The sequence below is a fragment of the Gymnodraco acuticeps genome, unplaced genomic scaffold (genome assembly GCF_902827175.1).
Source record: "Gymnodraco acuticeps unplaced genomic scaffold, fGymAcu1.1, whole genome shotgun sequence".
NCBI lineage: Eukaryota > Metazoa > Chordata > Actinopteri > Perciformes > Bathydraconidae > Gymnodraco > Gymnodraco acuticeps.
This window is the reverse complement of record NW_022990700.1, coordinates 193,540-218,859: the sequence shown is the minus strand read 5'-3', so window position 1 is coordinate 218,859 and position 25,320 is coordinate 193,540. Positions and strand designations below refer to the sequence as shown.

Here is a 25,320-nt window from a genome sequence, read left to right as displayed (position 1 = left end):
TGTCGGTGTTAATGTTTGCAACTAAAATGAAGCTGCCTGCTTGTGCATTCAGGCTGGCTGTAGGGTGGGAGGCTCAAGCTGGAGTGAAAATACGGTGACGCGCTCCACACTATTTCATGGTCTAAGCCTTTAATCGCAGTCACCACAATGAATGCATAAATTAAATTCAAATTTCAGATTGATTGATTCTATATTGATGAATGCCAAGGCTGGCTTAAGGAAAGGAAGAAAAACCTGTGACTGTGGCTTTCAAGATGTAACCTCTTTAAGAAGGCGAGTCCCTGCTCCTCATGGGTGCTTGTTTGTTGCTTTAGATGTGCTTCAAAAGAAATATGAAAAACTGTGCTTTTTGAAGTTTAATCTCTCGCCAGAAAGGGTAGGAGACTGAATGCAAATACAGAAATTCGCTTTAGGTTTGCTTCTCGCTGCTTGTGGTGCAGAATTCTGCACAGTGGTCTTGTAGCTGTTTATTACGGCTGAGTAACTCATGCACCCTTTTTCCGACATAGCGAGCAGTAAAGATAACATTGAATTTTGATCACTCTCAATACAATGTTCAATCCCCGCCTTCATCACTCTATTGTGTCTCTTTTCTTAATCCCTTCAAGGCATCTCACACAGTAACAGAGCTGGCAAAAGCACATTTGGTGCCGTTTGCAGTGTCGAGATTAACAGGATTACCGATTGGGGATTACATTGGCGTCTTTTTGACCAATTCTTAACCTTGACCCATGTACAATCAGCCAGATCAAAGTTGTTTTTGTGCTTTGTGAAGCCTGAGTGTTTGCACAAAAGCTCACTAATATTTGCTCAGGAATAGAAGACGAACAAAACACGCATGCTTTGTAGAGGGACAATTTAGATTCTCTTAATGAGTCTCTCGGGTGTGTCCCCACTCTGATCGAGCCGCTGTGGTACATGTACTTTTATGCCCAGACAAAGGCAGAAAAGTGACAACCACAGTAGCCTGTTGACGAGTGTCCCATGGATTACCGCCCTGCCTCTATTTCCTTCTGCACAGTTTCCATGCCTCTGAACACAACGTAACTCCGCCGTTTCCATGGAGAGCGTGCGGTTGCCAAGGCCTGTGGTGATTGAACACAGAGGGTCATCGTTTATTTCTGTCAGTCAGTGGCGAGGGGTCGGAGACAGGGGGCAGCGGGCGGGGGGGGGGGGGAGAAGGGGATACTGTTATGTCCTGAGGGGCTCTGAGGGTCCAGCTCTCCTCTTAAAAGTGTATTTGTCGAAGGGATCACCCACGGCTAGTCCGACCCTGGCCGACAGTGTTAATGTACTAACACTCTTCACAAGCCCTGGGACACTTGGTCCTATACACACTTTAAAAGAAGTGCAACAGCAGTGTCAGGGAGGGGGAGGAGGAGGGCGGGGGGGGAAGAGTGGACAGGACGTGTGAGGCTGCATATGGCCAACCTTAGCGTTGTTTATCCAGGGAGTTGTTCCAGCTGAGGCTCTGCTGCCCTGTTCCTCGTCGTCTCTCATTAATCTAGCCGTATGGTTCTGGCCTGCTTCCAATGATGTAGAGGGAGCAGGTTTTAGTGACCACCCACCCCGAGGAAAAGCATTTGTCTCTGCCGTCACCTGCTATTGTTTATGCCGCCACTTCCTTCTGTCACCATCTTTCAGCTGCTATAAAATAACGAGGGGACTGTTTTAATTGATGTTTTCAAAGCCTCAAGATTTATGGTTGCCTTAGGGGTGAGTTTCCTGCTCCTTTCTTCCCCACCAATCAGTTTTCTTTTCTCAAGGTTTGGTTGTCGATCATCTTGTCCTTTAATCTGATTTTGTCTCCCTTTTACACTCATGTCCTCCTTTCACTTTGCTGTTCTTTTTTCTTCTGTTATTGGTCTTTCTACCATCTCCATTTAGGGAAACTTTTAGTTCACGTTGTGCAGAATTACAGAGCTCATACTCAGCCTCTGTTCTTTCTATCTTTTGAGAATAAAAAAGGTTGGCTATCAGGTACGCATTAGTCTCCATATGCCATCTGACTCTCTGTGGCAGACTGACACACTCTGGTCTCTACGCACCTTTCGGCTGCTCTTTACCTTAGAGATATGTCTGCTGGTTAACCTCATCAGCTAAACATGAAATATTCATGTTCTCTTTTCTTCCTCCTCTACACTTTTCATCAATTATTTTGGCGGAAGGAGTACGGTGATGTTTGCGGTTGTATCTTCTTGGCTTCTTCTAAGGTATACATAGCACAGGAAGTAGAAGACACATTAGGTGATATGGGCGTGCCGTGCAGACATTTAAGATCCATTAACCATTATTCTGTTTGGTCAGTGCTATATCCTCATCGCCATTATAGTCTAATGTATTCTCTATTTAGCTGACCCAATCTCAAAGCTGTAGCTTCACACTCCAGGCCTTGAGCTTTCCCTCTGTTTGCGTCGTCTCTGACTCCCCCTCTCAGGCTTTCACACTCTCCCTCTGCCTTCCTTCCTTTGGTTGTAGCTCTCTGTGGCTCAGTCTGAAGGTCAACATTGGGAGGCGGTCATCACTGCTGCGAATTGGGCAAGAAGTGAGGTTTTCTGTGCCTCTGCGCTGTTTGTGTTGTGTCGGCATTCAATCTGCTCCTAAGCCTTGTCAACAGTGTCCTTAGAGTCAGGGCAGAGCTCATTGTCGCCCTTCAGACCGAGATAACATCCATTCAGATGAATCATTAACAGAAAATGACTTTAAGATGACCTTCTTTCTAAAGAGTGGAGCTGGATTTGTTTGAAATGATTGCATTTTTTGATAAAGTTATTTTTGCTATTTTTTACACCGTTCCAATGATGTACATGTGACGGTAGTGCGCCAAGAAATGCAGCAATGCACCAGTGAAGGAGATGGAAAAGGTGACCGATAGCAAGTTAAAAATGTAGGCTCAGAATCACAATCAAAAAGTGTTTTTTCAAGTAAACACAAATATTGTTTGATTGTAGGAAAAATCCACAATGCACCTTTTTAATTCAATTGTGTTTTTGGTCTAGTTGAACAGGTAGCTTGGAAACATTTTAATAATATTGAGGTATATAGAGGCCAATTTATTTTTGATAGGAATTATTTTAATGAGAAAGTTTAAATTATTATTTTTGTATTGTATTTGCAGAACTGTTGTCGGGTGTTGTCTCCCCTGGCTTCTCTTCTGCTTCACTGTTTCTAGCAGCAGTCGCTTCCTGTGGCTAATCATACTTTGATATGCCATGACACGAACCCCGATACCCTTTAAAAGACAAACAAACAAGGTACCGGGGGGATCTTCAAGAGACCAGGGCTGTTGTTTTTTGTCTGCTTCGCTGCGATACATTCTCTGAACGCCCACTGTTTTTTCACGGCCTCTCTTTACATTAGACTCTGCTTCCCTGCAAAGAAGAAACTTGGACACGACTCAGAGAAATGGAAGTGTGATTTCTTCCTCAGCTCTTGCAGGGACATCGAAAGGCGTCCTGATAAGCTTAGCTGGAAGGCTGGAGGGGGCAGAGCTACACGAGAGAATGCTGACCTTGATTACATCTAAGGGACACTATATGGGCTGAATTTAGTAGTACTCTGTTTATATGAATGATAAAGTATTCAATCAAAGGAATATCTATAGGGAGTGTATGAAATGATCTGAGCTTTATCTCCAATGAGGTCATGAAAAATCAATAATTTATTGATTGTAAATCTATCAGATGGATGGTTGCAGCTCATAGGATTCACTGCACTGAGCACAGTATGGCCACTTTTGTATTTTTAATGTTAGCCGCCTTTTAATCAAACCTCAGTTTATAGTGTTACTAACAAACCCTTTGATGGCATTATCAAATCTATTTTATGTCTGATTTGTTTTCGGTTGAGTCTTGATGGGTTTGGTGGTCACAGTTTAATGTCTTTGGGTTGAGAGGGTTGTGACTCTACTCTAATGTGGTATCTAGGGTTTTATAAAAGGTTTAATGTGTGCACCTCGGTAGCTCTCTGGCTTAATGGACAGAACATTACCATGCAAAGGTAATGAAGCTCTGTCTCTTTTCTCCACAAGTCCCTAAATGCAGAAATGATGTATTTGTAAGCTCACACCATTTCCATGCTGCATCTTGTACTTTCCTCACTCGACTTGATGGAGATTGACTAAAAGGCTGGAGTATTATGATAGGTCTGCAGAGTGGGTAGGGGTGTATATTGAGTGTGATAAGGGGTTTTCTCCCGGAGTGAAGGATCTTACTGTTGCTAGGTCTCTCTGTCACCGTCACCCACTCCTCTGCTCTTGGATTGCTTCCCTACCGAATGCTTGCTTTTCTCCTGCTCTCCATTCTCGGCTTGATACCGTTGAGGATTTGAGGGAAATAGAAGGCGAGTGTCCCCGCGGGTGATGGCTTCACCTGTATGCAGTTGCACATTCCTATCGGACTGAATCAGGAATTGGCTCGCCCTCAGGCTTTGTTGTCACTCACATTCTGCCTATCGATTGTGTGGAGGCTGCGCGAGCAAATGTTTTTTTTGTGTGTTTTTGTTTGCGCACACAGGGGTTATGAGTGTGTGTGTGGGGGGAAATTGGCAGCTTTAACTGTGTGTAGGTGAATGCAGGGACTACTTTGGAAGTGAACTTTTAGAGCGTTGGCACTGGCAGTATACACACATCTCCCACACACAGCTAAACCCACACAACAACAGAAAGCAATATGTCGTTTGTTCTATAGAACTGTGCTTTAAGATTTTGACATAATTTTCTTCTTTTTGTTGTTTCTTTTTTAGGTGATGAGATTCGATCCTGAGGGAATGCTGCTGCTGAGATGACCTGCATGACATTGCTTTTCTCAAGAGATCATTCTCCAATCAAAAGAGCGGAGGGAAATCTCACCAGGACATGGTTGGCAAGTTCACATGATGGACAGGTGATGGAGTCTTCCATCATCTTTCTCCACCAGTGATTCGGCCAGCCAGCCTTCCCTCTAAGGCGCAAGTGTGTACCAGCGGTCCAAGGCCCCCTATTTCTCTGCCATGGTGACATAAGCAGCGCTGCAATATGAGGGAGAGCCAAAGTGAGACGGTCTCATTTCTTTCTCCAGTAGCTGCTGCAGCTGCTCCCTTGACGCCGTTTGTGTTTAACTCAATAGAAAGACTGAGTTTGTTGTGAGGTACCCCTGCTCGCTGTTTTCTACCCTCACCGAGATAGACTGTCCCTGTGTTGCTGGGCTGGTGGGGCGGAGTGGTGTGGCGTGAGACGATGCTGGGATGCGTGACACGCCTCCGTCGGCTGGTCCGTCTCCTCCCTCTGCAGACCTCCCTCCTCCTCCTCTTCCTCTTCTGCACCGTCAGTGTCTTCATCTCTGCCTACTTCCTCTATGGCGTCAAGCGGGAGTTGGAGCCGTCGGGAGGGGGCGTGTCGGGGGCAGAGGGAGCCTCCGCCGACTCCGACGACCCCAGGGTCACTCCGTCGCGCCTACTTCCTCTGCGGGGCGTCCCGGGGGGTCCGGGGGCGGATCCTGGAGGGGCCAGGACAGATCCTGTGGTTCTGGTGTTTGTGGAAAGCCAGTATTCTCAACTGGGTCAGGAGATTGTGGCCATCTTGGAGTCTGGCCGCTTCAGGTACCGGACTGAAATCTCCCCCGGTAAAGGGGACATGCCCACACTGACGGACAAAGAGAGGGGGCGTTTCACTCTGGTGATTTATGAGAACATTCTCAAGTATGTTAACTTGGACGCCTGGAACCGAGAGCTGCTGGACAAGTACTGCGTGGAATATGGAGTGGGCATCATTGGCTTCTTCAAGGTTAGGACAACACCACACTCCGTCCCTCCCCCCTCCCCCCTCCCCCCTCCCCCTCCCCCTCCCTCCTCTCACTGACACCTTCTGCCCTGTCCATCTGGCTCTAGCGTCTCTAAGGAGATTGAATTCACACGGTTGGAAAGACCTGCCTGGTCCATATCACTCTTTCTGATGTTCTATCTATTTCTTGTTTTCCTTTATTCTGCTATCTGGTCTACTTTACTCTTCTTGCCAAGTCTCTTGTTTTTTCTTCTTTGTTTTAGTTTCTCTAAAGCCTGCTTTCTCTGTACCTCGTTCTTCCTCTGTATCTCTCTCACTCTGTCTCTCCTCTCTCTCTAGCTGAGACTGTTTGCCTGAGGCCTATTTTCAGGTCTTATAGTTTTAATCACCATCTCTGAGCCATGGAAAGAATATAGATAGAGATATGTAAGGCGGTGTAGGTGAAGGTTAGGAATGAGAGCCTGGTGGGATTTACCCGCTATTGGGAGAGGAGAAGTAGAGCGAGGGGGTGCATCCCAATGACCTGGAAACACAGCGCTGCTCTGCTATATTAACCCAAGAGATGACTGTAGGCCCGATTTTAGGTTTTTACAAACATATGTAGTGATTTGTGTTGCATTACCAAAATGCAAGATCTATCTTATCTTACATATATTGGGTCGCAATTCGTTTAAACCAAATTTTAGAACAAGAATTGATATCAAAAATATTTGTTTATGTGAAGTTTTTACATTAACTCTTACTGTGTGTTTTGCCCTCTTTAACTACTCAAAAACCACACTTACAATAATTATTATCTTGGTACAGCACCTTTCCTAATTTTCCTAGACTTGCTTATAAACATAATTTTGACTGATGACATGCTGCAGAAGTCCACTATCAACAAGTACTCTCTTTCAATAATAAAACATACATATAGAAACAGATTAATCTATGCAAAAATACAGATAGCCCTTTATCCACACTTGTATAATACTAATTGAGCTGTATTTCTGTTATTGTTTGTTTTTTAACAGCAGTTTGTTAATAAGAGGGACACTTAGCATACGTAACATCTTTGTTAAGGATTACATTCTGTAAATGTCTTTCTCTGTGAATTGCGGACTGTGCTGTTTTTGGCAAACAAAAGGTATATTTAGTTAAATAAAGATGGGCGATAAAACATAACAAACATGAAACATTTGCTAGATAAAATGCTTTAAACATCATTTTTTCCAAGCCCAGTTTCTGGAAAGAAAGGCCAGCACTCCAAATGTATCTTCATATTGGGTTTAATTAAGGTCAGAAGAAAAGCAAAGGAAAAAATAAATAATTCAATTGGTTGATTTCACAATTGTAATATGAACACATACAGCAATGAGGTCAGTGGGGCCAAAAATGTAGATGAAAGAAACCCAGTGTCATCAAAACACTCATATCTTTTTAAATATTCACATATTTCTATCTGCCTCCAAATCCAATCTGTGTAGATGTTGACACCACACAATGCATGTCAACTTTATGATCCTCTTTCTGACGCCCACACGTGCATTCTGGTGACATTTGAGGTAAGATATTAAGAGGAAGCCAGACTTAAGTATCTGTGGCTGTAGAGATGTGAGAGTATCTGAGAAAGGCGCATTATGGAGGAGACATTTCTATGAATAATCGCTGAACTCTAAATCTTTGAATGTTAGAGGACACAGCAGGAGGTTATTCATTCTAACTGCAATCTCTGGGCACAGCAGATTGAGCGTAGCAGGTAGAAGCTGCTTGATGCCTTCACGTTCCAATAGGCCTGACATTCCTTATTTCACACATGATTGGAGAAATTTGGGAATTATATCCAATACATTTCTGTCTTCATCACTGTGGTGTATGATGCATCTGTTTCTCTCTCTTGTCTCTCCGTTGATCAGGCCAATGAAAACAGTCTGCTCAGTGCACAGCTGAAAGGCTTCCCCCTCTTCCTTCACTCCAACTTGGGTCTGAAGGACTGCACTGTCAACCCCAAGTCCCCCCTGCTCTTCATCACTCGATCCGGGCAGCCCCTGCCAGGTCCCCTCCCCGGGGATGACTGGACTGTTTTCCAGTCCAACCACTCGACATACGAGCCTGTGTTGCTGGCCAAGACCCAATCAGCTGAGAGCGTGGCATCAATGGGGCAGAACGCTGCTCTGCTCCCGTCTGTGGTGCAGGACCTGGGGCTCCATGACGGCATCCAGAGGGTCCTGTTCGGCAACAACTTGGTCTTCTGGTTGCACAAGCTGGTGTTCGTGGACGCTGTGGCCTTTCTGACGGGGAAGAGGCTCTCGTTGTCCCTGGAGCGCTACGTCCTGGTGGATATAGACGACATCTTTGTGGGCAAAGAGGGCACACGCATGAAGGTGCCTGATGTGAAGGTGAGTTGCTGCATGAGTGTTGAAAACTTTATCAGAATTGTAACTGAACCCACTAATGTATTCATAAACCAGTGTTTTTTAAACAGCTCTTTGCTCAAATATAAGATTTCCTCACACATAGCCTGTGCCACCCTCTGCCAGTCAAACAGAAACCTCGTCTCCTCGCTCCTCTTCTCCTTTTCAATGCATCCGTCCCAGTAGGCCGCTCAAAGCTGACAGGCCCCACTGCTCACACTGTCACAGAAGCTCCACAGCAATGAATATTTCAGGGGGCCCAGGGACATACAAAGAATGTTGAAAAGCTCCTTGCTTGTGTCCCCTCAGAGCAGAACAGCCTGATCACATGTGGAGGCAGAGAGTGTAAGACGAAAATATGTAACTCGCATCAAGACTCCTCACTGGCAGCGCAACAGCGAGCTTTTAGGAACGAATCACACGATGACAAGACCGGAGAAATCTGTGAGTGTGAGAGAGGGTGTGTGCTGGGAATTTCATCCAGCATGGAGATCAAATGAAACAAACACCCGAATCAGAGGAAGGATAAATATCAAACAGAATGGAGGAGAGTAGTGAGGAGAGGGAGTGGATGTTGTTGGATGTTGTTAGATGTTTACCGAAAGAAACTTGCAGAATGAAATATGTATGTGGGCACACTCGCGCTTCGGTGTTCACGAATCCTCATTAATGCATTCGTGCACCAGTATGAGCACAACGTGGTTTGACTCGCGCTTCTTTCCTCCCACCGTTTCAGGCCCTGCTAGAGACTCAAAGGGAGCTGCGCACCCATGTGCCCAACTTCACCTTCAATCTGGGCTACTCAGGGAAATTCTTTCACGCTGGTAAGATGCTGCCTGTGAAGAAAAACCTTTGCTGCTGTTAAATCAAGCCGAGATAAGATCATACTCTAAATGTAAAAAGATAAAATGTCTGTTTCGATTCACATTATTCCATTTTCTCTACTTCTCTTCTTTCCTTCATGCCCTAACTTTATTTTGGTGCCGTTATTCCCCTTACATGCTTCTGTGCTTCAATTTAATATTTGAACTTCTTCTCTTGCCCCTCACGCTTTCATTTCCTCCCTGACCCCACTTCACCTCCTCCTCTTCTTTGTCCATGTCCATTTTTATCTCTTTTTCCATTTCCTTTTAACCCCTCACCCCTTGCTCTTCTGTTAACCTCCCTCCTCTCCCTTCTTTCCACCCTCTCTTTTATGATCAGGGTCTGATGAGGAGGACCTGGGAGACGACCTGCTGCTTTCCTACGTGAAGGAGTTCTGGTGGTTTCCTCACATGTGGAGTCACATGCAGCCCCATCTTTTCCACAACCAGTCCGTTTTGGCTGAGCAGATGTTGCTCAACAAGAAATTTGCCATGGTGAGTCACAAGGGTCAAAGGTCAGATCACAGCTCTGGGTGAGCACTGAGTTATCCTTGCTTATCATGTCCTCTGTGTTCAAATAGGCAAGGTGTTAATTATTTTCTACGGTTGTAATCTTAAGATTTAAATCCAGGTTGAATACCTTGGGTTATTGAAGTAACCGCAAGTGTGGTTTAAGACAACACTTTGTGAAAGAACAACTAGTGTTACTGTTAGCAGTGCAGCCATAAAAAGTCATGTTTTTTTAAAAATCCCAGTCAAAATTATATTTGCAACTGCCATTAGATTTCATGCTGCACACATGTCCAGAAGACAGGAGGACACAGTGGGGTTTGTTAGCTGGCTCAGTCAGACTGGAGATGTGTCTGCCCTAAATCTCACAGCTCTCTGTGAAGGCTCCTTCATGTTCACTTACTCCCGTGAAAACATAACAAATATATGCTGACAGTGAAAGGAAGAACATTTACATTGTTCTTTTTTTCCATCCCATTTCACCTTTTAAACACATGAAACGTTAGGCATCAGCAGTAGGAGGTAACTTAATAAGGTCTGATGTAGGGCTGCTCGATTATGGCAAAAATCATAATCTCGATTATTTGGGTCAATAATCGTAATTGCGATTATTAAATGCGATTATTCATTGACTTTGAAAACATCCATTTATTGTACTTTAAAACAAATACAAATAATAATTTGAACTTTTTAACTGTTGAATTATACGTTCAAGGTATTCAACTGAAAAACCAATATAAAATAAATTATACATTCATGTCTACATTTAAATAAATAATAAATACCAATAAACAAGATCAACAAACATGTTGCAGTGCACTGTCACAACCTGAAAACTCCTTAACATATAGCCAACATTTTGGTAAAACATATTCAACATATTCCACTCACTCCACTGGGTCAATAATTGATATCACGATTATTAAAAACGATTATCCATTTACATTTGAACAGTATGTTTTTAACAGTTGATTACCCTGAACTTTAAGCATAATTCAACTGAAAAAAAAACAAGTAATAATAATTTTTAAAAAAGTAATAATAATAATAAAAAAATAATCGTTTTATTTCGATTACGTTGTTTTCGTAATCGTTGCAAGCCATAATCGTAATCGCGATTAAAATACGATTTAATTGAGCAGCCCTAGTCTGATGGGTATGTTTAAACATTATCATCTCACTTTCAACTGGTCTGCACTTGTTATTAATGAAACTGATATTGATGAAACTGATTTGCTCGACTGTCTCTCAAATTGTAATGATTGTATGCATTGCTTGAGTTGTACTTAACAGACTGTATGTGGTTTGTCTTGTGTGTCATGTTTTGCATTTTGTCTTTTTGTTTATGTATGTCTGTAAGTTGTTGCTATTGTCAGGACCCCCTTGAAAACGAGATGGTGCATCTCAAGGGGTTTATCCCAATGAATACAAATGTCTATATATGTGAATTAAAGAGAGCTAAAAGTAAACTATATAATGAATTTGGGCTGCATTGCAAAGAAGCATAATTTTCCTGAATACCTCATGTTTATGTAGACAATCTGAACCCAGCGGGGGAGTGGCCTTTACAAACTAAACTACAACATTGTGATAATGAATGAATGTTAAAAAAACATGTTGACTATAAAACGTTTAAAAAATGTGGTTTTAATTTGTATGAAGAATCCGTTCGAGCCTTAGTATCTTGGGAACATTACAGGTAGAATTTTTTTTTTTAGAATTTGCTCTTCTCTCCGACTCCTAACTCTCATGTATTTCCCTCTTCCAGGAGCATGGGATCCCCACCAACATGGGTTATGCGGTGGCGCCCCACCACTCTGGCGTCTACCCTGTTCATTTGCAGCTGTACGACGCCTGGAAGAAGGTGTGGGGCATTAAGGTGACCAGCACGGAGGAATACCCCCACCTGAAGCCCGCCCGCTTCCGCAGAGGTTTCATGCACAGCGGCATTAGCGTAAGAACACTTTTCATACACACCGCATCCATAAGACCTCATTATCTCGTTACCTCTGGCCGATGCTTTCCCTCCACTTGACTTCTCAACATCCATTACCTTGAGCTAATAATCTCTTTCAGGGTTCTCTTTCTCCATCTACATATGCTATCCTTCCTTCATTCATTATCTCTCCACCTCCTCCAGTTCTTTTGTGCTTATTCTCGCCAGCAGCTACTCTCCTTCCTGCATTTGTCCATCATCCAACTTTCCTCTCCGCCTCTGCTTTCTTAAGTCTCGTCCCCTAAGATACCGAGCAGAGTCTTATTTTCATTTACGGCGCATATCACTGAGGCAACAGAAGTCCTGAGAACGGCAATCGTCTCATTAGTCTTGCTATGAGATGATAGTGTAGTGAAGTGAGCCGGTGTTGCATGAGACACCTGTCGGAGCAGCGCTGCCCCGCAGGCTTCAGCGCCATAACGAAGATGGACATCTTTGGCAACAGCATAGCAAGTGTCTGCACACAACCAATCACTGAAATGTCAACACTCCTAAAAAACTGCACTCTATTCAACCTCACAGCGCTAGCCGGTGCTGAATAAAATAAGTTATGAGTGCCGAATTAAAGTCGAAGAGATTACATTCAAGAGGTTTCAAAGAAGAAGAAGAAAAATGTTATCTATTCTTTCCTGGTTTGACCTTCAGCGCTGATAGGAAAGCCTGCAGCCTCAGTCCAGTTTCTTTGTAGTGTTGGCATTCAGTCAGCCTGTGTGGTCTCGGAGCTTTACTCGCGTCCTTCAGATAACGCCGTCTGAATGGACAGTCCCCACTGCTTACTGATGATTGATATTCACTTCCCCAGACACTCCAAACTGTAAACGCATTTCCATGAATTTCCATATAGACTCACAGTGAATAAGAGGTTTGCTTTGGCTAGATGAGCTGCATAATATGAATGTTATTGAGAGCAAACAATGTGTGTGGTAACCGCCTGGAGTACTGACGGCGCCACTCTCAGCGGAGGGCTGATGGTGTGTGTTTATTTGTTTGAATGAACTTCTTTGTGATTTCTTTTGGATGTGTGTTGTTTTTTGTTGTAACTTTGTGTTTGTTTGAATTACAGGTGCTGCCCAGGCAGACGTGTGGTCTTTTCACACACACTATCTTCTATAAAGACTACCCAGGCAGCCCGAACGAACTGGACAAGCTCATCAATGGAGGAGAGCTCTTCCTCACTGTTTTACTGAACCCTGTGAGTGAAATTCACATCCACACAGCCCAGCTTTTGTCTTGCACGCTTGGAAACCCATTACACTGCTGGTGTGAATTGAAATATAAACGAGGGACGGGACAATGACTAGTCAGTGACTCACATAGTGATGTCTGCGTCGTGCTCTCTGTTTCTACCCTCCTATGAAAGCCTCTTTTATCTAGCGCCACATTCATCAGCATGTTTTGTTTTGCGATGATCAAAAAAGGTTACTGTGCATGCATATTAGAAATCTCCTCAAATATAACCTATTGCACTTTTTAACTTACAAAAAGTAATGATAATAATACATCTGAATCCATATGAATAATTAACTAAAAAAGGATTAAAGCTGAAACTTTATGTTCAGCAATTGGACATAAACATTTAATTTGAAAAGAAAATACAATGCAAGTGCTGTCCCACATATAAGACAGGGTTCGACACACATTACTCACAGCAAAAATGACCAAATGTCTTCAGACCTTTAGACTTCCAGTGCCTCTTCAATGTCAGAATGTTTAACACGTTCCAAAAATATCTCCCAAATATTGACCAGCTCCTAAGCTTTCATCCTCACGATATACGTTTGCTTTTCAAGAACCAGGCTCTCTGTTTAATGTTTTACCAATCGGCCAAGCAATGGGCAACTTGCATTCCCACAAAACTTTGAATACTTTTAGAAATGCCATATAAATGTTAGCCTGTATAGTCTGTAGTTGTATTCCTCTTAAAGGCTGACCTTTTTTAAACTGTTTTTTTCCCATGTATCCATTTCTTCACAACATCTGGTGCATATGTTTAAGCCTGAAAGGACAGCATTCATCCTTGTTTTCAGTGACTTTCAAGGGATACTGCCCCATTTTGAAGGATAAGTCCACAATTTCCATAAAACCATAACCAGGCGCTCATATGAACATTGGAACCGTTTTTGATTGCTGTAAATATTCCTCTTGTTTATACTTGCACTAAAGAGATTAGTTTCTGAAGTAATTAAAGGATCTGTGAGGTTTGACATGTTGTCGGTTGACAAATCAACTGTTTCAACGCCAACTAAATATCATTACTGCTTATTTATTTGAACAGGATATTCTTATTGAGTCCTGGCCATAATGGCATCACAGCAGTCTCACATGAAATACAAAAAAATAGACTTAAAATAAAACAACAAACAACATAAGACATTTCACAGCAAATTACTTCAAACACTAAATTAGCAGTTCAGTAACAGGATAGGGACAGGACATTCAGTATTTAAATAATATACACAGTTCATACCACCTAAACCAAACTGAGTTAACTTTCCTCCTTCTAAATATTACTCTGCGTGTTCCTTCCCATTCACAGATTAGTATCTTCATGACCCATCTGTCAAACTACGGGAACGATCGGCTCGGCCTGTACACCTTTAAGAGCCTGGTGATGTTCCTCCAGACGTGGACCAACCTGAAGATGCAGACCCTGCCCCCCATCCAGCTGGCCCAGAAGTACTTCAGCCTATTCCCCTCCGAGAGGGATCCACTCTGGCAGGTGAGGAAGATATTTGACATGTGAAATTAGCATATAGTAGTCATTTTTTACAGATGTCAGTAATGGAATGATGCAATAACAGAAAAGTAAGGCAGACAACTGTATTGTACAAAACACATTGCATCCCTTTTAAAATATGACGTCAAGCAGTAATAGCTTAAATGCTTCTCAGTGCGTCCAATATGCAGAAACAGGGTGTGTATGTCTTAAGCAATGAGTAATGCAATGATTTATTGATGTATGGAGAGCTCTGTTGTTACCCATCTGAACATATTTTATTTAATACGTCTCCTTTGTTAGATTGAGACGAACCTAAACTTGTGTTATTTTGTCTCGTTAAATGTATGTATTTGTTTGTATGAATTCTGTCAGAACCACACCTAAAACAAAGGAATGTTTATCTTTTCGTGGCTACAGGATCCCTGTGAGGACAAAAGGCACAAGGACATCTGGTCCAAAGAGAAAACATGTGACCGCTTCCCCAAACTGCTCGTCATCGGGCCGCAGAAGACAGGTGAGACACAGTGCCTCAGCACCCCCTACAGGAGGAGTTGGAAATGATTAGATCTGAAGTTCATCACTCAGTTCAAAGCAGAAGTTGAGTCATGTTCTCAGTGGGTTGAATTAGGTTTTGATATGTCTTTGAAAATCAAAGGGAATGGCAGTAGATTGTGATTTGTTTTCAGGGTGTTACAGGATACGCACTCCCTTTTAACCTTTTGCTATTTTCTTTCATCTTTTCTACACGGCTTTTCCCCGCCTCTCAGGGACGACAGCTCTCTACTTGTTTCTTGGCATGCACCCGGACCTGACCAGTAACTATCCAAGCAAGGAGACCTTTGAGGAGATCCAGTTCTTCAATGGGCACAACTACCACAGAGGCATTGACTGGTAGGAAACAACACACACTCTCCTCAGTGTTTTATAACAGGGCTGTGCTGGGCAGCATCTACCGACATTTAACTTTGCATCTCATTTCTAGGAATCATGTTTTTTCAGGATTTTGTGTGTACTGTTTCCAAGTTTTAGTTGCTAAATTGACGGTTAATTTTATATTTCTTTCCTACACAAGTTTTTTTTTCAAGCACAGACACGTGACTTGAGGGAATAACACTTCTGAATCTCAAATATTTCCTTTCCATATCAATTAGTATAAATTAGGGTAAAATATTGTCAAAAGCATTTTAAGTACAAATAAGCCGTGTTCTTACTTTCTCATTACATTCCATGATCTGTTAAATGCAAATTAAATCAAGAATCAAAATGAAAATGAGGCTAGGTCCCAACAGAACAACAGATACTCATTAGATAAATCCCTAAGATCAAGCCAAGCAACGAAAATGAACACCTATTTAGTTGGATAGGTAATTCAGTGTTTTAAATGTGCCTGTAGGTTTAATTGATTTGAACCCTGCATCAATGAGAAGCTTCATGCATCACAACACAAAGAGCACAACAACACTTTCTTGGCCGGCTTGATATTTATCTGAGCAGGCTGCCCAAATACTAACATTCTACTTGCTGCTAGATGTTTGTGTTGTTTGTGTGCGAGGTGACACACTGTTGCACATGGCCGATAGTCCACACAGCACACAGAGAAACTATCCTTATCTACGGAGAGTACGTTTGACCCGGCTGCTTGTAACACTTTGTATGTTTGTGTTTGCTGTGTGTTATCCAGGTACATGGAGTACTTCCCTCTGCCCTCCAACACTAGTTCAGACTACTACTTTGAGAAGAGTGCCAACTACTTTGACTCGGAGGTGGCTGCTCAAAGGGCCGCAGCTCTCCTGCCCAAAGCCAAGATCGTCACCATCCTCATCAACCCGGCGGACAGAGCTTACTCTTGGTATCAGGTCAGTCAAAGGAAACCCTGAACAAGACTAATAACTCTTAACCCGGAGCTGTTTCAGGGCGTTTTTTGCTTTTGTCACATTTCACTTACTGTGGCTTCCTTTTTTCTGCCATATTTAAGTCCTGACTGCAATGGAAACAGCCTAATCATAATGAGGAAAAGAGCCAACTCAAACGTGTCTTTAATGCAGTATAAAACAATTATAATCCCATAAATCAGAAAAAAAGAAAGACTTGCAAGTAGAATTTCAGTTTATTTCACAAAAATGGATGAGGGACTGGAACCATGAATACAAAGAATGTCTAAGTGCCCACAAGTGTTACCAAAATAAAATAGGAGTTTAATTTGCTATACATATTTCAATGAGTATCAATGATTTTTTTCTCATGAATGTTGATTTTTGACTGTTATTAACTTGACTCAGCTGTGTCATTTCTGGCCCCCAAGTTGCGCTGAGGAGCCCACATTTACTTCACAGGTTCTGTACACTGCCAACTTTTTAAATGAGACACATAGGAAAAGGGGATCTTGATGAATTATTACTTTTTTTTAAAGCTTAGATTTGTTTAATTATTTCTGATTTACAGTTTCTGGCTGACTTGTAAACCCCCTTGCAGGTTGTGGTGTTCAGAGGGTTAACTCTTTTAATGCACTTTGCAAACTGCTGTGTTCATTTCTGCATGATCACCATTGTAATATTATTATGAATGTATTCAAGACTCATCCTCCTTCCTTCTCTGTATACCCTCAGCACCAAAGAGCCCACGATGACCCGGTGGCATTGAAATACTCCTTCCGCGACGTCATCACCGCAAGCCACGAGTCTCCAGTCAAACTGCGGGTCCTTCAGAATCGCTGTCTGGTGCCAGGCTGGTACGCCATCCACCTGGAGCGCTGGCTCAACCACTACCACTCCAGCCAGGTACTGAGGGAGTATTCCTGCTCATGGTGGTGGGCAATATGCAGTGAACAGCCAAGCTAGCTCAGATCTGTGTATCTCCTTTGTCTGTGTAAATCACACAGACACTTTATGGGTGGCTGGAAGGTATTTTTTTCCAGAATGGTTTTGGGTGAAGGTGTTTTTATCTCTTTTGCTCAGTCCTTACAGGCAGTGTGTTAAATCCACTTGACCATAAGAGAAGAAGTCTGCCCTTTAGGGACAGTTTGAATAAAAACAAAGCTATTGTTGCCTCAAATTGACAAAATCTATGATACCCTGACATGTGGTCATTATTTCTTAAGAAAGATGTGATCATTTATCTATTAAAAAAGTATCTATTTCAGGCATCAGGCATGTGGTCAAAAATAAATGTGTGTTTTTCAATTTGGTCCATTTGCATTGGATTGGTTACTTGGATGAGGATGAGAGGTTGTTTCACAGTGGTTCACATACAAGACTGTCCTGCAACCCATCTGACATTTGGCGCTGTTTGTGTTTCTCCCCCAGTTGTTAGTCTTGGATGGGCAGATGCTGAAGACTGAGCCCGCTTCAATCATGGATAAAATCCAGAAGTATCTGTCCCTGGTCAACGTCATCAACTACCACAAGATCCTAGCGTGAGTAGCTGCTTCACTTTAACAGCATGTTTAAAAATTTATTTATAATTACATTGATTAATAGCTCTCTACTTCAACTGACATTAGTAGTATTCTGTCTGCTTTGCTTTAGTTTCAACACTTCAGCAAATCAAATAAGGCCAATATGTAAAACTTAATTTTCTTTTCTGGCAGGAATAGTTTTGTTGTACAAACCACCATCTGTTGCAAGGATTTTCTTTCCATTTTTAAAACTTAGAAATGTTGTGTTTCATAACTAACTCTAAATGAAGTATTCTGTAGTTCACAACACATTCATTATATATCTCATATGTACAGGTTCGACCCTAAGAAAGGATTCTGGTGTCAGCTGCTGGAGGGAGGGAAGACCAAATGTTTAGGAAAGAGTAAAGGTCGCAGGTACCCTGACATGGACCCTGAGGTAAGATCGTTTGCAAAAACTATGCTCTAAGAAATACATTGTACTGTTAATGTAACCTTACATTTTCATAATTCTTGATCATAAATGTAAATATGTATCCTAATCATTGACCTCCTTTTGTCTCCCTCAGTCCCAGGGCTTCCTCAGGGAGTACTATAGGGATCACAACATTGAGCTGTCCAAGCTGCTCTACAGGATGGGTCAGCCGCTGCCCAGCTGGCTCCGAGAAGAGCTGGTCCACACCAGGTAGCAGCACCCCAGGGGGAGACCACAGCTCCACACTGAACTCCACCCTGCCAAAGGGACTCTGGTCAAGTGGCCTGCAATGTTGAAGATCCCCAAATAGTTTTGAAAGAGTCTGAAATATGTCAAAATGTAAGGATGGGATGCCCAACCAGAACTCAAATCTTAACTGTGATCTTCCCAAGTGGATGATGAGCAGGAAGAGAGCGTTGTTGCTTTGCGCAGCTGATGGCGCTCCTCTCTCCCCGGGCATCGAGAAGCTGTTGCTCCCCTGCGGGACACACCAGGAGCATGGACACCTGAAAGATGGCCACCGCCGTGTCCTGCAGAAGAAGGAAAGGCTCAGCGATGCACAGGAGGGACCTTCAATGTTTGATAATCACATCCCTGCTCTACTCAAACGTCTTCTTCGCATGAAAATCAAAGAAAGGAGAAAAATACAGGTGGAAGAGATGAACACAAAATCACCCTTGTCTCCAGCTATGAGTTGTGGTGTGTTTGGATTAAAACAGGCAACATAACATTGACTTTAATAGTTGACAGCCTGACCGACAGAGAGACATTGATTCCAAATGCCTTTGACATAAGTAAGTGTTTGTTTGAGAGGAGAACGGGACATCTGGAGTCTTGACTAAGGCTGCATGTTGTAGCCTTACTCAATAGGCCTTGGTAGAATCTAGTTATTGCATTTACAAGTGCCAGGACAGATCAGAATATCACCACATGGACGATTGGGGGTTATTTTTCTTTGCAACGTTTTTTTTCTTTTCATTTCTCAGATTTTGTTTTAACATTTCAAGCAGGAACACTTTAGATGTTGAAAGCACAATATTTAAGGAACATGGATTCTAAACATACAGGTTAATGGAAAGCACATTTATAAAAAGGATCCTACCACAACATGTGAAGAAGATCATAAGCTAGCTACTGTATGTTTAATAACACTCTGGTCAGATAGTGTACAGAACAAGGTTGTGCATTTCAAATCCTTTTTCAGCATTTGATACTTTTAATTTGTATTTTACATCAGAACTGTATATTTTGTCTTTATATTTTGTCTCATTTCATTTATTAGATGAGTTTTTAAAATTGGGGGAAAGAAGTTGTCTCTGGGAAAAGTTGCCAGGCAACAGTATGCCCAGTGAGACCATACAGACGTTTGGTTGTCGATCGAGGTGTTACCACTGCAACTAGATGTCAAGCATAGATAACAAAAAGCTGCTCTTATTGCAATAGTTTTGTACAATGTTCTGATGTAATAACGCACATGGTGGTCCTTTATTTCCTGACTTTGTAATGTACATAGTATACGCAACCTTCAGTAGACCTAAATTATTGAATGTGTTTGGGTTTACACTCTCCATCAGCCCATTCCCATAGTGTGAAATGTCAGTGCTGTACTGAGGGGAGTTTGGATGACGTCATCATGCGGAGGTGTGTCGCTAAGATTGTTTCCTCTCATTCCTCTCACTGCCAACCGTTGTACACAGGTACTGAGTCTCTCCATATAAAGTATTACGTGATAACACATAACAGCAATGATGGTACTAATCTCCTGGACTGTATGATAAAGATTTGTAATTGTTGTCAATAATTTTTACAGTGTAACTAATATTGTCGGTGCTTTTTAATTTGCAAATAAAACACCACTGTATTTTTCAATATATGCTATATACTTTGCTCTCTTTTTTTCAGTTGAATTTCTGTCTGTTCATTAATATTTTCTCAATATAATTTAGTGAAGGATGACTTAAAATTCAACTCAAGCGGGATAATGGTTGTTGCTTTTGTGCAGAGATTTCTTGAAGATTGGTTTGTCTTTTGTTTTCACTTTACTGGGGGGGTTTATTTCTCTCTGAAAATACCACAAATCAAAGGCCTGTTCACTAACAAAATGCACTTTTGGTTTTTTCCTGATGTATAAATTAAGCCAAGATATATTAACATGGTTCAATTATGTACAAGAGAAGCAGTCTGGTGTTCTAGGAAGTGCATGACCATAAATAGAATGCTGCATTACATTAGGCAAATCATAAAACATAAAAGTAAAAATACTTGCATACACAATTCCCATGGTTGCTACTGATAACCCTTCATTTCAGTTTTAATAAATTGAATTGTCCTCTTGTTGGTAATTGAGGTAGTATTAATACTTCTATTGATGTTTGCTCTTTTACTATATATATACATAATAAACAAATGGCATCAAATGTTATTGATATAGGTAAACTACGTGTTAATATTAAGCGTTTATTAACTCAACAGACTGTGTGAGCTTTTAATCGGAACATAATCATACAGTAAAATCAGTTAGGTGAAATTCCTGGCACAAATTAAACGAAACTTCTCCACCATTCTGCCACGAACAACAAGTGATGGGGCTTTAATTGACCAATCACAAGCCGCTCCCTCACAGAACAACCGAGCCATCCCACAGCGCTTTTAAACGGGGACTTCCCGCTTCCCTGCACCTTTCAGAAGAACTTGTCCTTCCTCATTTCTAAGATCATTTATCTACAGCACGGGTCCCACTTTCTTTAGTGTGTTGCTTTGAAGGACAAGAAAGAGACCAACTTCCAAGACAGATGGCCGACCATACAGAAGAGTCCCCCCTGGCCACAGGGAGTCTGGCTGGCAGTGAAGAAGTCCTCGTTATCCCCGAAGTTCCCGCAAGGTGAGAGAAACCTGTCTCATAAACGTTATACGCAGTATAACACAATTCTAATTATAAGGGAGAGTCTCTACAGATTCATACAAAAATTGTGAATTGAATTCAAATGTCGTATTTTTCTTAGTAGCAGATATCCTCATGAAATAAGTGTATTAAAGTGATTTATTTCCAACATTTTAAATGCTTACTTATAATATAATTATATATATTCATTAAAGCCTACATGTAAACCATATTTAGTCAATTGCAATCGGACATCGGTCACTTTACAGAAGGCGTCTACCTAGCAACAGATGATGCTGCCATGCTATTGGTTCATAATTAACCACAGCAGATAAACATTGGACAATATTGGGGATTTTAACTAAGAAACGAATGATTTATGAATGTAATTATTGTCTCTGAAAAATATTTCAACTCTGTCCTATTCTCTTAACATACAGTAACCTCCTATAGATATTGTTTACATACTACCTTGAGTTTCTAGGTCATAGTTTAACTTTTTTTCCTAGCATAACTCATTATAAAATAGGCATATGCTTTGTTGAGACCCTTTTATGAGACACTGAACACTTTTTTTTCACATCTAGGCTCTAACTTTTAGTTGGATTTGTACTTCCCTATAACTCCAGTAAAAAGGTCTGCCTGGTAACAAGTGATGTCCACTCTTTATTGGCATACTATGAGCAGCAGACAAAAAGGCTGACTGTATGTGTCAGAGGACTTATATTTTATACTTAATTATTACTATTAAAAGAGATTATGTTTGATATTTTCCTTTCTTTAGAAAATGTATAATAACAAGAATGTTGTTTGACATATTGGGCTTTTTTTTGTGACAGAAAGTCCAAAAAGCACTTTCTGGAAACCCCTTCAAGTAACCTTCCAAATCAGAATACCTTTATTCGTCCCACAGAGGGGAAATTTGCATTTGTTACGAAACTTTTGTTTAAAAGTCATGTCACTTTTAGTTAATCTGAATGTGGCTGTTTGGCATATTATCCCCTCACCCCGTCTGCCTTATCCTCACATTTATTTTCATGTATTTCTCTCAGGAGCTCCAACAAACGTGCCTTGAAGGTGGCCGGCCTGACGACCCTGGCCTGTCTGCTGCTGGCCAGCCAGGTCTTCACTGCCTACATGGTGTTCGACCAGAAGCAGCAGATCCACTCTCTGACGAAAAGCTCTGAGAGATTAGACAAACAGCTGTCCCGCCCAGTCAAGGGTAAAAGCAAGCATCAAAATCCTAATGATCAGATAGAGGGGAACAAGTAGAAATGTGTCAGTAATGAATCATAGCCTCAGTCAGACATGAGGAATCTATAGACACAATGAGGGGACAGGGAAGTGAAAGCTGACTTGAAGGAACTTGATCTAAAAGGTAGAAATTAAAGTGTCCTCATGATTCAGTTGTTTACTATTCTAATGTTGATCTTTTAATGTCAAGCAGTGTGAAATGTTAGTGATAATAACACGTATTTTCCAGCATTCAACATTAAAATTACATGTTGCCTTCAGTTTTATCATTTCGACCACTTTCTATTCATATCTAGTTGTTTATATATTTTTAATTCTATGGAGCCTTTACGGTTTTCATTGGATTTGTAATTTTAGAATTTCTGATCAGCTATTTGTTTATTTTCAACTAAATCAGTAATAGCGAACAAAGCTTCTCCTACTGAATCTTTTCATGTGGCCTTTATTTTTGAGTTTGTTCTTTTGTTTGTTCTCACCTTTAGTTCCAATAAAGATGCACATGCCAATGAGCAGCTTTCCTCTGCTGACGGACTTCACTTCAGAATTGGAAGCCAAGACACCCCTGACTGTAGGTTTACTTCTACGTCCTATCAAATACAACATGAACTGAATAGACCATGTTAGGTTTAAATTGACACATCACCTAATTTTATATAATGAATGAAAATATTTCAACATTATTTCAAGCAAAAATATTGAAATACTCTGTTCCCTCCCATCAGAAACTTCAGGACACTGTTTCCAGCATGGAGACTCAGCTGAAGGATCTCATGCAGGTTTGTTGCACTGTGTTTCCTGTTTGTCGACACATTGTTAATGCTGTGTTCTGAAGCTGTAAAAAAAGCTATCCTCTAAACGTACGCTCTAAACGATTTGAGCAGAACCCTCAACTGCCGCAGTTCAACGAGACTTTCCTGGCCAACCTGCAGAGCATGAAGCAGCATGTGAACGAGAGCGAGTGGACGGTAGAGCTTCACACACATTTAAATGGAGAAGACTACAAATACGATATTATTGAATAAAATCATCATGTTTTATTGTATTTTTGCATTTTTCTCTCTGCAGAGCTTTGAGTCCTGGATGCGTTACTGGCTGATCTTCCAGATGGCCCAGAAGGAGCCTGCATCCCCAGCCGCTAAGCCAGGTTACTCGCCTTTACTTCCCTTCACATTGTAGTGTTTAGCGAAGGCTCTGATCTACACAGGTGTAACAGTAGATGCTGTTTTTCCTTTATTTCCAGTAAAGGATGGATGTAACACAATACTGTGGCAATATCAATGAAAAAGCCGTTTGCTGAGCAGTGAAGCTTCTGAGTTTACAAGAACTGTTACTTTTATTTTTCTATTTTGGTGCAAAAAGGTTACGATTACATACCCAATATTACTTTTGCTATTGTAATTTTTAAGGGGCAGTTATAGGAGAGATTTTTGTATTGTGCAAAGAGTAAATCCACCTTTTTTTATCACAAGTCCAACATTTCTCATTATGGAACTTGAAGCAAAGACTTTTCTTAAATGTTTAGTTGGACAATTACTTAATTACTTTTTGGCTGGGAATTACAGAAAAATATCAATACCCCATTTAGATACAAGTGAAATCATTCTTCCTATCTAACTCTTGGCCAAAAGCACAGAAACGTACTTCCCAAAATGTAGCACTACTTTGCTGCAGTCACCAGTAATTAAACTTGAACTGGTCCTTAATGTCTTCCTGTTCTCTTTTCATCCCTCAGTCACTGTCATCAAGACCAAGTGTCAGATCAAGGCAGATCTTGGAGAGGCCAAGGTCGGTTTCTACAAGCCCCAGTGTGACGAGCACGGGAACTACCTGTCCATGCAGTGCTGGCACGGCACCGGCTACTGCTGGTGTGTGGACTCAGAGGGCACGGCCATCGAGGGCACCCAGATGCGCGGCCACCCCGAATGTCAGACAGGTAGGAGACGTAGATTGAAGGACTTTTGATTAATCTCTGCATTTGTAGACTTTATGAATGTACATGTCTCACCTTGTTATTTTATCCTCAGGGATTCCTCGTCGTATGGGGTTTGCACCTATGCTGATGCAAAAGACCCTCATCCCTGATGGTGAGTGCATCTGTCAGGATGTTTTTAGTGGATTTATAGTTTAGGTGTTTATTCACAAACGTGTTTTTCTTGTGACATATCATACATGTTGTCTTTGTTTCTTTATTTCCAGATTAGAGAAGCGAATGAAGTGTTGGTCCATCAAGCTTTGCAGGCAGCAGAAATCTGAGAATTTAAGCTGGATCCAGACCAACATTAAGTAATTGTTTTGATTGCTGATCAGTTAGTACACTCCCATGTTATCTGTTGATTTTAACCATTTTGCTAACTGAAGTCATTAGATCCCTGTTACACTGTGTTGCTTTTTTTAATTACAGAGTGTTCTGATTGAGATTTTAACCATGCTATTCATATAATCTACAGTATATTAAAGTAAAACGTGTTTGTCTTTAAATAATGCTTTAAGGGATGTTTTCTCCAAATTATGTATTTTTCAAACTTACTTCTAATAATAAAGAGACAGAGATGGTCCAGGTTTGGAGGCGAATGGAACAATGGAGAATCATGTTATTTTGTTTTGCGGTTCACACAGCATTGTAACATTACATGCAAAGATGTAAAAGCCAGACTCTTTCCATTTACAATGTCCTTTGTTGTTCTGATAATCCACATACCACCAGTTTTTATTAAAACGATTAATTTGCTAGAAAGTAGTAAGTCCAGTAAAGTTTACTGTGCAGTCTGTGGATTATTCAGAGAAATGTGTACACTGTTTCTGGAAAGAGATATCGCTGTTAAATGTTTTCTATGTTTGTATGTGCTGTCAGCACCTTAAATGAATTCCAGCTATTTAAAGGAAATAATATCTGCACGGATATATATATATATATGAGAGGTGAGTAAGAGAATATGGTGGGTTTTTTTGCAATTTGGGTGAGCTTACTTATGAGTAAGTGACTCTTCTATGTGTTTGTGTTAAGAATGCTCAATAAAGTTTTCCTAATACAACTTTTGCATTGTTCATACAAATGTCATCCCCTCATCATGTTA

At 41.3% G+C, this 25,320-nt stretch overlaps 2 protein-coding genes across 4 annotated transcripts in view; both read left to right on the top strand.

Moving 5' to 3' along the window:
• The window catches only part of ndst1a (N-deacetylase/N-sulfotransferase (heparan glucosaminyl) 1a), a 40,508-nt gene extending 20,522 nt beyond the window's left edge, over positions 1–19,986 (top strand). For 2 of the 3 annotated variants that reach the window (XM_034231138.1, XM_034231140.1), the window contains 14 exons: positions 4,744–5,761; positions 7,657–8,139; positions 8,891–8,978; positions 9,358–9,512; positions 11,296–11,481; positions 12,587–12,715; positions 14,060–14,242; positions 14,660–14,756; positions 15,010–15,133; positions 15,924–16,098; positions 16,849–17,019; positions 17,545–17,654; positions 17,973–18,075; positions 18,206–18,391. In XM_034231138.1, coding sequence (XP_034087029.1) covers positions 5,216–5,761; positions 7,657–8,139; positions 8,891–8,978; positions 9,358–9,512; positions 11,296–11,481; positions 12,587–12,715; positions 14,060–14,242; positions 14,660–14,756; positions 15,010–15,133; positions 15,924–16,098; positions 16,849–17,019; positions 17,545–17,654; positions 17,973–18,075; positions 18,206–18,325 — 2,670 coding nt within the window. In that variant the 5' untranslated portion in view covers positions 4,744–5,215 and the 3' untranslated portion in view covers positions 18,326–18,391. Of the gene's footprint in view, positions 1–4,743; positions 5,762–7,656; positions 8,140–8,890; positions 8,979–9,357; positions 9,513–11,295; positions 11,482–12,586; positions 12,716–14,059; positions 14,243–14,659; positions 14,757–15,009; positions 15,134–15,923; positions 16,099–16,848; positions 17,020–17,544; positions 17,655–17,972; positions 18,076–18,205 lie in introns of those variants that run through there. The other variant, XM_034231139.1, reaches the window with a different exon arrangement.
• Positions 19,987–20,745: 759 nt separating this feature from the next.
• Positions 20,746–25,278, top strand: cd74a (CD74 molecule, major histocompatibility complex, class II invariant chain a). The gene is made up of 9 exons (XM_034231179.1): positions 20,746–20,992; positions 22,045–22,214; positions 22,729–22,814; positions 22,969–23,022; positions 23,128–23,211; positions 23,312–23,390; positions 23,979–24,179; positions 24,271–24,330; positions 24,443–25,278. The coding sequence occupies exons 1-9, from the start codon at positions 20,904–20,906 to the stop codon at positions 24,445–24,447; spliced, it is 828 nt and encodes a 275-aa protein (XP_034087070.1). The 5' UTR covers positions 20,746–20,903; the 3' UTR covers positions 24,448–25,278.
• Positions 25,279–25,320: the final 42 nt, after the last annotated feature.

What these genes read in the sequence shown, in the direction of transcription:
- cd74a (XM_034231179.1), top strand. Translation starts at nt 20,904, where the DNA reads ATGGCCGACCATACAGAAGAGTCCCCCCTGGCCACAGGGAGTCTGGCT. An exon ending in ATCCCCGAAGTTCCCGCAAG is followed by an intron (nt 20,993 to 22,044) that starts GTGAGAGAAACC and finishes TATTTCTCTCAG; the next exon opens with GAGCTCCAACAAACGTGCCT. An exon ending in GCTGTCCCGCCCAGTCAAGG is followed by an intron (nt 22,215 to 22,728) that starts GTAAAAGCAAGC and finishes TCTCACCTTTAG; the next exon opens with TTCCAATAAAGATGCACATG.